The sequence below is a fragment of the Natator depressus genome, chromosome 1 (assembly GCF_965152275.1).
Source record: "Natator depressus isolate rNatDep1 chromosome 1, rNatDep2.hap1, whole genome shotgun sequence".
Taxonomy (NCBI): Eukaryota; Metazoa; Chordata; order Testudines; family Cheloniidae; genus Natator; species Natator depressus.
The window spans coordinates 528999-541003 of NC_134234.1; the positions used below are offsets into that span (position 1 = coordinate 528999).

The following is a 12005-nucleotide window of genomic DNA, read 5'->3' on the forward strand; positions in this document are numbered from 1 at the left end:
GCCTACAACCCAGGTCTGCAGAGCCTGACTTCAGACTTCATCTTGGCTTCTGGTCTCTGATCCCAGCCTGACTCTGGCCTCGACTCTTGCTTACTGAACCCAGCTCTAGCGATTTCTCTGACCTCTGCTCACTGACTACCATCCCTGACATGTGGACCTCAGCTCGGCTATGACCACTAGGCCAAACTGCCTTCACACTGGTCCCTTACAGGGTAAGTGATGGGGCAGCAGGAGGGAGCGGTTGGAGGTGCTGGGAGGAGCAGGCAGTAGGGGATGGTGGAGGTGTGGTGCTCAGGGCTGGGGTGGGTAGGTCAATGATGAGGCACAGAGATGGTGACAGGGGAACTGTAGATGCTGGGTAGTGGGATAAAGCGTAGGTGAGTGGAGGGGTAGGTGATGGGGGGCAGTAGAGGAGGGGACAGAGCACTGGGGGCTGGAGGGACAGGGCAGAGGAAGGTGAAGGGAAGCTGGGGGGCGATAGGTGATGGGGGCACTGAGGGAGGGAGGAGAGCATTGGGAGCCAGAGGGGGCCTGATGGGGGAGGCAGAGGGAATGAGAGGAGCCGGGGGGCAGAGTGGGAGTGGACCTGGGGGGGGGCAGAGTGCAGGGACCGGGGGGACCTCGAGGAGCGGGCGGTGGGAGGGGACCCAGGGGGGCAGAGTGGGGAAGGCAGGGCAATGAGAGGAGCGGGGGCAGGGCGGAGGGGTGAGGGGACCTCAGGGGGAGAGCGGGGGCGGGGGGGAACAAGAGTAGCGGAGGGGAAGGGGGGTGAGGGGACCTCAGAGGGCAGAGTGAAGGGGGTGAGGGGGAAGAAGAGGGGCGACGGGACCTCGGTGGGCAGAGTGGCGGGGGCGGAGGAGAAAGAGAGAGGTGGGGGCCGAGGGGACCTCGGGGGGCAGAGTGGGGGGCGAGGGGGAAGGAGGGGGGCGGAGAAGGAGTGGGGGGGAACGAGAGGACCTCAGGGGGCGGAGTGGGGGGGCAAGGGTACCACGGGGCGCAGAGTGGGGGGGCGAGGGGGGGAATGAGAGGAGTGGGGGGACCTCGGGGGTGGAGCGGGGGCGGGGTGGAAGGAGAGGAGTGGGGGGAAGCGTGGGGGTGGGAGGGCAGGTGAGGGGAGCAGGGAAGGAGAGAACTAGGGGGGGACCGCGGGGGCAGGTTGAGAGGGCGGGGGACAACGAGAGAACTGGGGGAGGACCTCAGGGGGAAGGAGAGAACCGGGGGGGGGAACCACGGGGGGCAAGGGGGGCGGGAGAGAACGAGAGAACCAGGGGGGTGCAGGGAGAAGGAGAGGACTGGGGGGGGACCAAGGGGGTAGGGTGGGGGAGAAGGAGAGAACCAGGAGGGCGCAGGGGGAAGGAGAGAACCGGGGGGAAACGCGGGGGGCAGGGTGGGGGGCGGGGGAGAACGAAAGAACCCGAGAGGGAACCGTGGGGGCAGGGTGGGGGGGGCAGGGGAGAACAAGAAAAACGGAGGGGCACGGGGGAAGGAGAGGACCGGGGGGATCGAGGGGGTGGGGAGGGGGGTGGGGGGGAAGGAGAGGACCCGGTGGGGGGACCGAGGGGGGCGGGGGAGGGAAGGAGAGGACACGGGTGGGGGACTGAGGGGGGTGGGGCAGGAGGCAGGGGGACCGAGAGGGGCAGGGGAGGGAAGGAGAGGACACTGGGGGGAGACCGGGTGGGGCGGGAGGAACGAGGGGAGCGGGGTGGGGGACAGGGGGAAGGAGAGGACCCGGGGGGGGAACCAAGGGGACCGGGGTGGGGGCAGCGGAGGGAAGGAGAGGACACAGTGGGGACCGAGGGGGGCGGGGCAGGAGGCAGCGGGAACAAGGAGACGACCCGGGGGGAAACGAGGGGGGCGGGGGAGGGAAGGAGACGACCTGGGGGGGAACCGAGGGGGGCGGGGGAGGGGGGAGGAGAGGACCCGGGGGGGGCGGGATGGAGGGTAGGGAGGAAGGAGAGGACCCAGAGAGGGACCAAGGGGAACGGGGTGGGGGGCAGGGGGAAGGAGAGGACCCGGGGGGGGAACCAAGGGGACCGGGGTGGGGGCAGCGGAGGGAAGGAGAGGACACAGTGGGGACCAAGGGGGGCGGGGCAGGAGGCAGAGGGAACGAGGGGGGCGGGGTGGGGAGCAGAAGGAGAGGACGGGGGGGGGAACCGAGGGGGCCGGGGTGGGGGAGGGAAGGAGAGGACACAGTGGAAACCGAGGGCGGCGGGGCAGGAGGCAGGGGGAACGAGGGGGGCGGGGTGGGGGGCAGGGGGAAGGAGAGGACTGGGGGGGGAACCGAGGGGGCCGGGGTGGGGGAGGGAAGGAGAGGACACGGTGGGGACCGAGGGGGGCGGGGCAGGAGGCAGGGGGACCGAGGGGGGCGGGGTGGGGAACCGAGGAGGCCGGGGTGGGGGGCGGGGGAGGGAAGGAGAGGACACAGTGGAAACCGAGGGCGGCGGGGCAGGAGGCAGGGGGAACGAGGGGGGTGGGGTGGGGGGCAGGGGGACGGAGAGGACGGGGGGGGAGAACCGAGGGGGGCGGGGGAGGGAAGGAGAGGACCCGGGGGGGAACCGAGGGGGGCGGGGGAGGGGGGAAGGAGAGGACCCGGGGGGGCGGGATGGAGGGTAGGGAGGAAGGAGAGGACCCGGAGAGGGACCAAGGGGGGTGGGGTGGGGTGGGGGGCAGGGGGACCGAGGGGGGCGGGGTGGGGAACCGAGGGGGCCGGGGTGGGGGAGGGAAGGAGAGGACACGGTGGGGACCGAGGGGGGCGGGGCGGGGGGCAGAGGGACCAAGGGGGGCGGGGTGGGGGGCAGGGGGAAGGAGAGGACGGGGGGGGAAAACCGAGGGGGCCGGGGTGGGGGAGGGAAGGAGAGGACACGGTGGGGACCGAGGGGGGCGGGGCGGGGGAAGGAGAGGACGGGGGGGGGAGAACCGAGGGGGCCGGGGTGGGGGAGGGAAGGAGAGGACACGGTGGGGACCGAGGGGGGCAGGGCAGGAGGCGGGGGGCAGGAGGGGGGACCGAGGGGGGGCCCGGCCGCACCCGCCGCGCGCTCGGCGCCGCACGACCCCCCCGGCCGTTACCAGGGACGCGGCGGCCCCGCGGGGCGGGAAGGAGCAACGGTCGCAGGGCGCGAGGCAGGCGCGAAAATCGCCCCCGCCCCCGATGGGCTGGCCCCGCCCCCAGCAGAGCCGCGCCCCCCCCCGGCTCCTTCCCCCCAACTGCCCCACCTCACCCCCCCAGAACAGCCCCGCCCCCCACAGCTCCTTCCCCCCAACTGCCCCACCTCACCCCCCCAGAACAGCCCCGCCCCCACAGCTCCCCCCAAACTGCCCCACCTCACCCCCCCAGAACAGCCCCGCCCCCCACAGCTCCCCCCAAACTGCCCCACCTCACCCCCCAGAACAGCCCCGCCCCCACAGCTCCTTCCCCCCAACTGCCCCACCTCACCCCCCCAGAACAGCCCCGCCCCCCACAGCTCCCCCCCAAACTGCCCCACCTCACCCCCCAGAACAGCCCCACCCCCACAGCTCCTTCCCCCCAACTGCCCCACCTCACCCCCCCAGAACAGCCCCGCCCCCCACAGCTCCCCCCCAAATTGCCCCACCTCACACCCCAGAACAGCCCCGGCTCCTTCCCCCCAACTGCCCCACCTCACCCCCCCAGAACAGCCCCGCCCCCACAGCTCCCCAAAACTGCCCCACCTCACCCCCCACAACAGCCCTGCCCCCCACAGCTCCTTCCCCCCAAACTGCCCCACCTCACCCCCCCAGAACAGCCCCGCCCCCCACAGCTCCCCCCCAAATTGCCCCACCTCACACCCCAGAACAGCCCCGGCTCCTTCCCCCCAACTGCCCCACCTCACCCCCCCAGAACAGCCCCACCCCCACAGCTCCCCCAAAACTGCCCCACCTCACCCCCCACAACAGCCCTGCCCCCCACAGCTCCTTCCCCCCAAACTGCCCCATCTCACCCCCCTAGAACAGCCCCACCCCCCCACAGCTCCTTCCCCCCAAACTGCCCCACCTCACCCCCCCAGAACAGCCGCGCCCCCCCGGCTCCTTCCCCCAACTGCCCCACCTCACCCCCCCAGAACAGCCCCGCCCCCCACAGCTCCTTCCCCCAAACTGCCCCACCTCACCCCCCCAGAACAGCCCCACCCCCCACAGCTCCTTCCCCCCAACTGCCCCATCTGAGGTAGTGGGAAGCCCTGAGGTAAGTGGGAAAGCGGGATACCGGGAGGAAGCACAGGCAGGAATGTCTGTGAGGGGAGGGCTCCTGCCTCATACTGGGAATGAGGGGCAATCAACAGGTTATCTCAAGTGCTTATATACAAATGCACAAAGCCTTGGAAACAAGCAGGGAGAACTGGAGGTCCTGGTGATGTCAAGGAACTATGACGTGATTGGAATAACAGAGACTTGGTGGGATAACTCACATGACTGGAGTACTGTCATGGATGGTTATAAACTGCTCAGGAAGGACAGGCAGGGCAGAAAAGGTGGGGGAGTAGCACTGTATGTAAGGGAGCAGTATGACTGCTCAGAGCTCCGGTACGAAACTGTGGAAAAACCTGAGTGTCTCTGGATTAAGTTTAGAAGTGTGTGCAACAAGAGTGATGTAGTGGTGGGAGTCTGCTATAGACCACCGGACCAGGGGGATGAGGTGGATGAGGCTTTCTTCCGGCAACTCACGGAAGCTACTAGATCGCATGCCCTGATTCTCATGGGTGACTTTAATTTTCCTGATATCTGCTGGGAGAGCAATACAGCGGTGCATAGACAATCCAGGAAGTTTTTGGAAAGCGTAGGGGACAATTTCCTGGCGCAAGTGCTAGGGGAGCCAACAAGGGGGGGCGCTTTTCTTGACCTGCTGCTCACAAACCGGGTAGAATTAGTGGGGGAAGCAAAAGTGGATGGGAATCTGGGAGGCAGTGACCATGAGTTGGTTGAGTTCAGGATCCTGATGCAGGGAAGAAAGGTAAGCAGCAGGATACGGACCCTGGACTTCAGGAAAGCAGACTTTGACTCCCTCAGGGAACAGATGGCCAGGATCCCCTGGGGGACTAACATGAAGGGGAAGGGAGTCCAGGAGAGCTGGCTGTATTTCAAGGAATCCCTGTTGAGGTTACAGGGACAAACCATCCCGATGAGTCGAAAGAATAGTAAACATGGCAAGCGACCAGCTTGGCTTAATGGTGAAATCCTAGCGGATCTTAAACATAAAAAAGAAGCTTACAAGAAGTGGAAGGTTGGACATATGACCAGGGAAGAGTATAAAAATATTGCTCGGGCATGTAGGAAAGATATCAGGAGGGCCAAATCGCACCTGGAGCTGCAGCTAGCAAGAGATGTCAAGAGTAACAAGAAGGGTTTCTTCAGGTATGTTGGCAACAAGAAGAAAGCCAAGGAAAGTGTGGGCCCCTTACTGAATGAGGGAGGCAACCTAGTGACAGAGGATGTGGAAAAAGCTAATGTACTCAATGCTTTTTTTGCCTCTGTTTTCACTAACAAGGTCAGCTCCCAGACTGCTGCGCTGGGCATCACAGAATGGGGAAGAGATGGCCAGCCCTCTGTGGAGATAGAGGTGGTTAGGGACTATTTAGAAAAGCTGGACGTGCACAAGTCCATGGGGCCGGACGAGTCACATCCGAGAGTGCTGAAGGAATTGGCGGCTGTGATTGCAGAGCCCTTGGCCATTATCTTTGAAAACTCGTGGCGAACGGGGGAAGTCCCGGATGACTAGAAAAAGGCTAATGTAGTGCCAATCTTTAAAAAAGGGAAGAAGGAGGATCCTGGGAACTACAGGCCAGTCAGCCTCACCTCAGTCCCTGGAAAAATCATGGAGCAGGTCCTCAAAGAATCAATCCTGAAGCACTTACATGAGAGGAAAGTGATCAGGAACAGTCAGCATGGATTCACCAAGGGAAGGTCATGCCTGACTAATCTAATCGCCTTTTATGATGAGATTACTGGTTCTGTGGATGAAGGGAAAGCAGTGGATGTATTGTTTCTTGACTTTAGCAAAGCTTTTGACACGGTCTCCCACAGTATTCTTGTCAGCAAGTTAAGGAAGTATGGGCTAGATGAATGCACTATAAGGTGGGTAGAAAGCTGGCTAGATTGTCGGGCTCAACGGGTAGTGATAAATGGCTCCATGTCTAGTTGGCAGCCGGTGTCAAGTGGAGTGCCCCAGGGGTCGGTCCTGGGGCCGGTTTTGTTCAATATCTTCATAAATGATCTGGAGGATGGTGTGGATTGCACTCTCAGCAAATTTGCAGATGATACTAAACTGGGAGGAGTGGTAGATACGCTGGAGGGGAGGGATAGGATACAGAAGGACCTAGACAAATTGGAGGATTGGGCCAAAAGAAATCTGATGAGGTTCAATAAGGATAAGTGCAGGGTCCTGCACTTAGGATGGAAGAATCCAATGCACCGCTACAGACTAGGGACCGAATGGCTAGGCAGCAGTTCTGCGGAAAAGGACCTAGGGGTGACAGTGGACGAGAAGCTGGATATGAGTCAACAGTGTGCCCTTGTTGCCAAGAAGGCCAATGGCATTTTGGGATGTATAAGTAGGGGCATAGCGAGCAGATCGAGGGATGTGATCGTTCCCCTCTATTCGACACTGGTGAGGCCTCATCTGGAGTAGTGTGTCCAGTTTTGGGCCCCACACTACAAGAAGGATGTGGATAAATTGGAGAGAGTCCAGCGAAGGGCAACAAAAATGATTAGGGGTCTAGAGCACATGACTTATGAGGAGAGGCTGAGGGAGCTGGGACTGTTTAGTCTGCAGAAGAGAAGAATGAGGGGGGATTTGATAGCTGCTTTCAACTACCTGAAAGGGGGTTCCAAAGAGGATGGCTCTAGACTGTTCTCAATGGTAGCAGATGACAGAACGAGGAGTAATGGTCTCAAGTTGCAATGGGGGAGGGTTTAGGTTGGATATTAGGAAAACCTTTTTCACTAGGAAGGTGGTGAAACACTGGAATGTGTTACCTAGGGAGGTGGTAGAATCTCCTTCCTTAGAAGTTTTTAAGGTCAGGCTTGACAAAGCCCTGGCTGGGATGATTTAACGGGGAATTGGTCCTGCTTCGAGCAGGGGGTTGGACTAGATGACCTTCTGGGGTCCCTTCCAACCCTGATATTCTATGATTCTATCTCACCCCCCTAGAACAGCCCCGCCCCCCACAGCTCCTTCCCCCCAACTGCCCCACCTCACTCCCCCAGAACAGCCCCGCCCGCCACAGCTCCCCCCCAAACTGCCCCACCTCACCCCCCCAGAACAGTCCCTCCCCCCACAGCTCCCCCACCTCACCCCCACAACAGCCCTGCCCCCCACAGCTCCTTCCCCCCAAACTGCCCCATCTCACCCCCCAAAACAGCCCCACCCCCCCACAGCTCCTTGTCCCCTTACTGCCCCATCTCACCCCCAGAACAGCCCCGCCCCTACAGCTCCTTCCCTCCAAACTGCCCCATCTCACCCCCCTAGAACAGCCCTGACCCCCATAGTTCCCCCCCAAAACTGCCCCACCTCACCCCCCCAGAACAGCCCCGCCCCGCACTGCTCCCCCCCAAACTGCCCCACCTCACCCCCCCAGAACAGCCCCGCCCCCCACAGCTCCTTCCCCCCAACTGCCCCACCTCACCCCCCCAGAACAGCCCCGCCCCCCATAGCTCCTCCCCAAACTGCCCCACCTCACCCCCCCAGAACAGTCCCGCCCCCCACAGCTCCCCCAAAACTGCTCCACCTCACCCCCCAGAACAGCCCTGCCCCCCACAGCTCCTTCTCCATCTCACCCCCCCAGAACAGCCCCACCCCCCACAACTCCTTCCCCCCATCTGCCCCATCTCACCCCCCCCAGAACAGCCCTGCCCCCCACAACTCCTTCCCCCCATCTCACCCCCCCAGAACAGCTGCACCCCCCCATGACTCCTTTCCACCCCCAAACTGCCCCATCTCACCCCCCCCAGACCAGCCCCACCCCACATGGCTCCTTCCCCGCCCCCCCGCCAACAGTTCCATCTCACCCACCACATGGTCCCTTCCCCCTCCAAACTGCCCCATCTCACCAGCACAATGGTTCCTCTCCCCCATCTCACCCCCCACAGAACAGCCCCAGCCGTGGCTCCTTCTCCTCTGAACTGCCCCATCTGACCCCCACGGAATATCCCCCCCATGGCTCCTTGCCCTGAAAGTGCCCCATCTCACCTCATCACTGAGCTGCCTGCCTGTTTCAGGGGCTGCTCCTGCGCCTTCTCCCGCGCCTTCTCCCAGCCTCCAGACCTACTGCTCCCCAGTGCCATGCTGCGGGGGTTTTTGGGGGAAGGGGAAGTGGGTACTAAAGCTGCAACGGTGCCACATGGGGATCACATTGTGGGTGTTGGGACACTGGTTATCTGACTGGAACTGCCAGCTAGGTTCAGCCCCTGGGTCCCAGCCCACCCAGCTACCATCTCTGACATAGCCAGAACCAGCTGCTTTATAGACATGCCTGGATCCTGCTCAGCTACTGGCCCAGGGGGACCTGGTAGCAGTGAGTTCCACAGGCCAATTGTGACTGAGTTAAGAAGTGTTTCCTTCCCTCCTCCATACATTTGTTCCCTGTTACTGTCAAGGACTCCTCCTCATTCCTGGGGGGCAAGGGGGAAGAAAGTGGGGGAGCAGACCCAGCACAGAACCCGGGGGGGGGGTGCAGGGGGAGCCGACCCAGCGCAATGTCCAGGGACAGGGCTGGGACCTGCGTGAACCAGTCCTGTGCCCAGCAGGCTCAGGCCCAGCTGGCAGGGGGATGCAAGAGCTGAGGGCCGCGTAGGAAGCCTGAAACAAACGAGGGAGCTTTGTGTTAATCTCTTTATTAACTGTGTACAGCTCTGTGCACTCCACTTGGCACGGCCGCCCCTGGAGCGGGACAGAGGCTTTACTCCCAGGGACAGAGAGCGGAGATAGGTGCTGCAGCCATCCAGTGAGAGACAAGCTGGATCTCAGCAGAGCAGGGTGCTTCAGGCCATGGCTCCCACATTTCCTAACACCACACCCAGGCGCTACCCCCTTGTTCCGACCCAACCGGCTTGTCATTTGCTGTGCTCCCCGAGGCCGTGAGGGATCTCTGAGCAGGAGCCTGCCTCAGGCCCAGTCCAGTGGGTGCTGCGGCTGCGTGGCCTGCTTGGGGGTGGAGCGGGGCCTGGCGCATTAAGAATGACTCCCAGGACAACTGTTTAAAAGCAGGGCAGAGCCTGTCAATGCGTGACAAGTGCTGCAGCCCCATGCTCAACCTCGGAGCGTCGTGCATTGGCACATGGGACTGGCGCAGGGATGGCGCGGACAGAGGCCTTCCCAGGAAGGGTGCAAGACACGCCCCTCACTCTTGTGGGGCCACACAAGCTCCATTTGCCTGGTGTACGGGAACCTGCGGTGGAGCTCCTCTCCTTAGAGTACCCCCTTGTCTCCCAGCCCCTGGGGAGCGGGGCAAGGTGGCAGGGCTTGCCCTAGTGACTCAGTGTCCAAATGGAGCAGAGACCAAGTAGCCATGGGGTACAATCAGGGTCTGGTTGGGGCTGGTCTCTGCCGGCTCCTGGATCCATGCAAGGGCCCTATGGACAGAGACAGGGCGAGGAGAAACGACAGCCTGGGAGAGCTCCCAGGCCCTTCCAGCAGCTGTGTGTTGCTGCAGGAGGCTAACAGCGGGGTGAGCAGGCTGGGCCCTGCCCAAGGCATCCCACACACCCAGGGAATCAAGAGGACCCTGATCTAGTGGTAGTAGGAAATAGCCTTCCAGGGACAGAGAGAAAACCCTGCCCCGGGGCAAGAGAGCCTGGCGGAGAGCTCTGCTGTGACTAATGAGCCCTCAGCAGGCTGCTCCAGAGGGCAATGGGCCCGAGCAGCTGGAAGGCCCCACCCGTGCTGCTCAGCGCCCCAACGTCAGACAGGCTGGCCTGGCCCCAACGCAGCTGGAGCTTGCGTGGCTCTGCTGTCAGGAGGCCCAGGCTGCAGCTCGGGTAGCTCTGATGCTGACACTAATCAGCCCAGTCCCGACTGGAGAGGGAGGGAGTGCCCATCTGGGCTGGATCCAGCGCTGGGAGGAGGCCCAGCCCAGGGTGCGGCTGCAGTGCCTCAGAGAGACTGTTTCACACCCAGGCCCAAGTCGAGGGTGCAGCCATGGGGGACCAAGCAACGCCGGGAGACAGTAGGGCACTAGCTGACGGCATCTGGAGCGCTCTCCGCGGCAGTGGGGAGACTGGCAGCCACCCGCTGGCTAGGGTCGGTTTCCGTGCCAACTGCTGCTGGCAGGGCCACAGCGGCAGCACCAGGGACCTGCGTCGGGCTGGAGCCTGGCACCGCCTGGGCTGCAGGGGCCTCGTAGTCTGACATGCGGCGCTGCACAATGGAGGGCATGAGCTGCACGTAGGCCCCCATCAGGCGGTGGTTGGAGTGGACGAGCTTCCCAGCACAGCCATCTAGACAAGCCTCCTGCAAGGACAAACCACGGATGTCATGAGGGTCCCAGCTCCATGGGGAGCAGATTGCCATTCCTGCCCACAGCTCCCACTGCCTGGCCCCATCCACAAAGGCACCTGCCATCCTCAATACCCATGCCCACGAAGCTGGACAGCCCACGGCTCTGACCCACGGGATGCAGAGCTAGGAATGGACAGCTCCTCGGCCTGGAGGGAATGAGCAGGCCAGCTGTGCTCTGGGAAGAGCCCCCCCCCCAGCCCCCGTGCCTGGGCAGGGTCCAGAGCTCACCTCCTCCCTGGTGAGCGCCCGGTAGTTCAGGTTGGAGATGCAGCGCAGGAAGCAGAGCTCCGTCATCCTGTTGTAGACAAGAAGGAAATCCCGCAGCTGGAACAAGAGCAGCAGTGTGGGGGTCAGACCCTGACTCTGTGGCACTGCCCCAGCCACCGGCTCCCCACAGATCCCTCACCCTTGGCAGAGCTGCTGTTCTGACTCTCATCACTGGTACCCCACCGCCTGGCTGGAGAGCCAGCTCTGCTGGCACAAAGCAGATGGTGGAATATAGGGGGGGCGAGTGGCGATGCCAGCCCTGTGCAGGGCGGGAAGGCAGCGTTCCAGCGACTCTGGGCTCCTGGGGGGACGAGGGCTTGGGCAAACGGCTTGGGCCAGCCCGCTGTGGTCTCCCTTTTTCCCTTTGGGAAATATGGTCCCGCTAAGCAGTGTGGTGACTCGGTCCGTGTGCGTGGCCGCGGCAGGATCCTGGGCCCGGTGCAGGGGGGGGCAAATCAGGGTTAAATCACCCCCAGGGCAGCTTGGGTCGGGCACGAGGACACACCCTGGCTGTGGGGTGGGAGGCTTGAACAAGTTGCCCGGGCAGGCTGCAGAGGCCCCAGCACCGCAGGGTTGGAGCAGGTCAGGCACACACCTGGGGGTGGTGTGTGGGGGGTGGGGTGACACCGGGCCGGCCCTGCCTGCAGGAGCCGGAGTAGCTGGCCGGGAAACGGCCCATCCAGCCTGCCATGTCGGAGCAGCGCAGCGAGGCGTGAGAAAAGCCCCACAAAGCGCCCCCCACCCCCGGAGCGAGGGCCCCCAGCTCCTTGGCCAGCAGCTCAGTGCCCAGCCCCCGCCGCCAACTGTCCCCCAGCCTCCCGCCCGCCTCCCGCTGTCCCCCCCAGCCTCCCCCGCCAGCCCCGAGCCTCCCCCCGCCGCCTCCCCCGAGCCGTCAGCCTCCCCCCCACCTCTAACTGTCCCCCAGCCTCCCCCGAGCCGTCAGCCTCCCGCCCGCCTCCAACTGTCCCCCATCCTCCCTCGACGTCTCCTCCGCCCCCAGCTGTCCCCCAGCCTCCCCCGCTCCCAGCGCCCCGCCCCCACTCACGCTGCGAAGCTGCTGCTGCTGCTCCCCCGGCTCCTCCATCCCCAGGGCACGTGACCTGCGCCAGCGCTTTGCAGAGGTCACGTGACTCACTTCTCCGCCAGACCCGGCCTGGTTTGAGACGTCACTTCCGCCCTGCGGTTAGAACTGTTTCCGGGGTCAGGTGTCACTTCCGCCCTCCTTGCCTCCAGC

The 12005-nt window shown here is 63.6% G+C and overlaps 2 protein-coding genes across 3 annotated transcripts in view; both read right to left on the reverse strand.

The window, feature by feature from the left end:
* The window catches only part of DNHD1 (dynein heavy chain domain 1), a 149657-nt gene extending 146548 nt beyond the window's left edge, over positions 1-3109 (reverse strand). Inside the window, exon 1 of the mRNA XM_074971233.1 lies at positions 3067-3109. The gene's annotated coding sequence lies outside the window, so the exon portion shown is untranslated. The remainder of the gene's footprint in view (positions 1-3066) is intronic.
* Positions 3110-8831: 5722 nt separating this feature from the next.
* On the reverse strand, positions 8832-11968 carry TIMM10B (translocase of inner mitochondrial membrane 10B). 2 transcript variants are annotated; one of them, XM_074953846.1, is made up of 3 exons: positions 11817-11968; positions 10733-10828; positions 8832-10456 (listed from the first exon to the last, which is right to left on the reverse strand). In XM_074953846.1, the coding sequence occupies exons 1-3, from the start codon at positions 11853-11855 to the stop codon at positions 10181-10183; spliced, it is 411 nt and encodes a 136-aa protein (XP_074809947.1). In that variant the 5' UTR covers positions 11856-11968; the 3' UTR covers positions 8832-10180. The 2 variants fall into 2 exon arrangements, with proteins under 2 accessions (XP_074809947.1, XP_074809955.1); XM_074953854.1 differs by having other exon boundaries at positions 10733-10799; positions 11817-11930.
* Between the last annotated feature and the right edge of the window lie 37 nt (positions 11969-12005).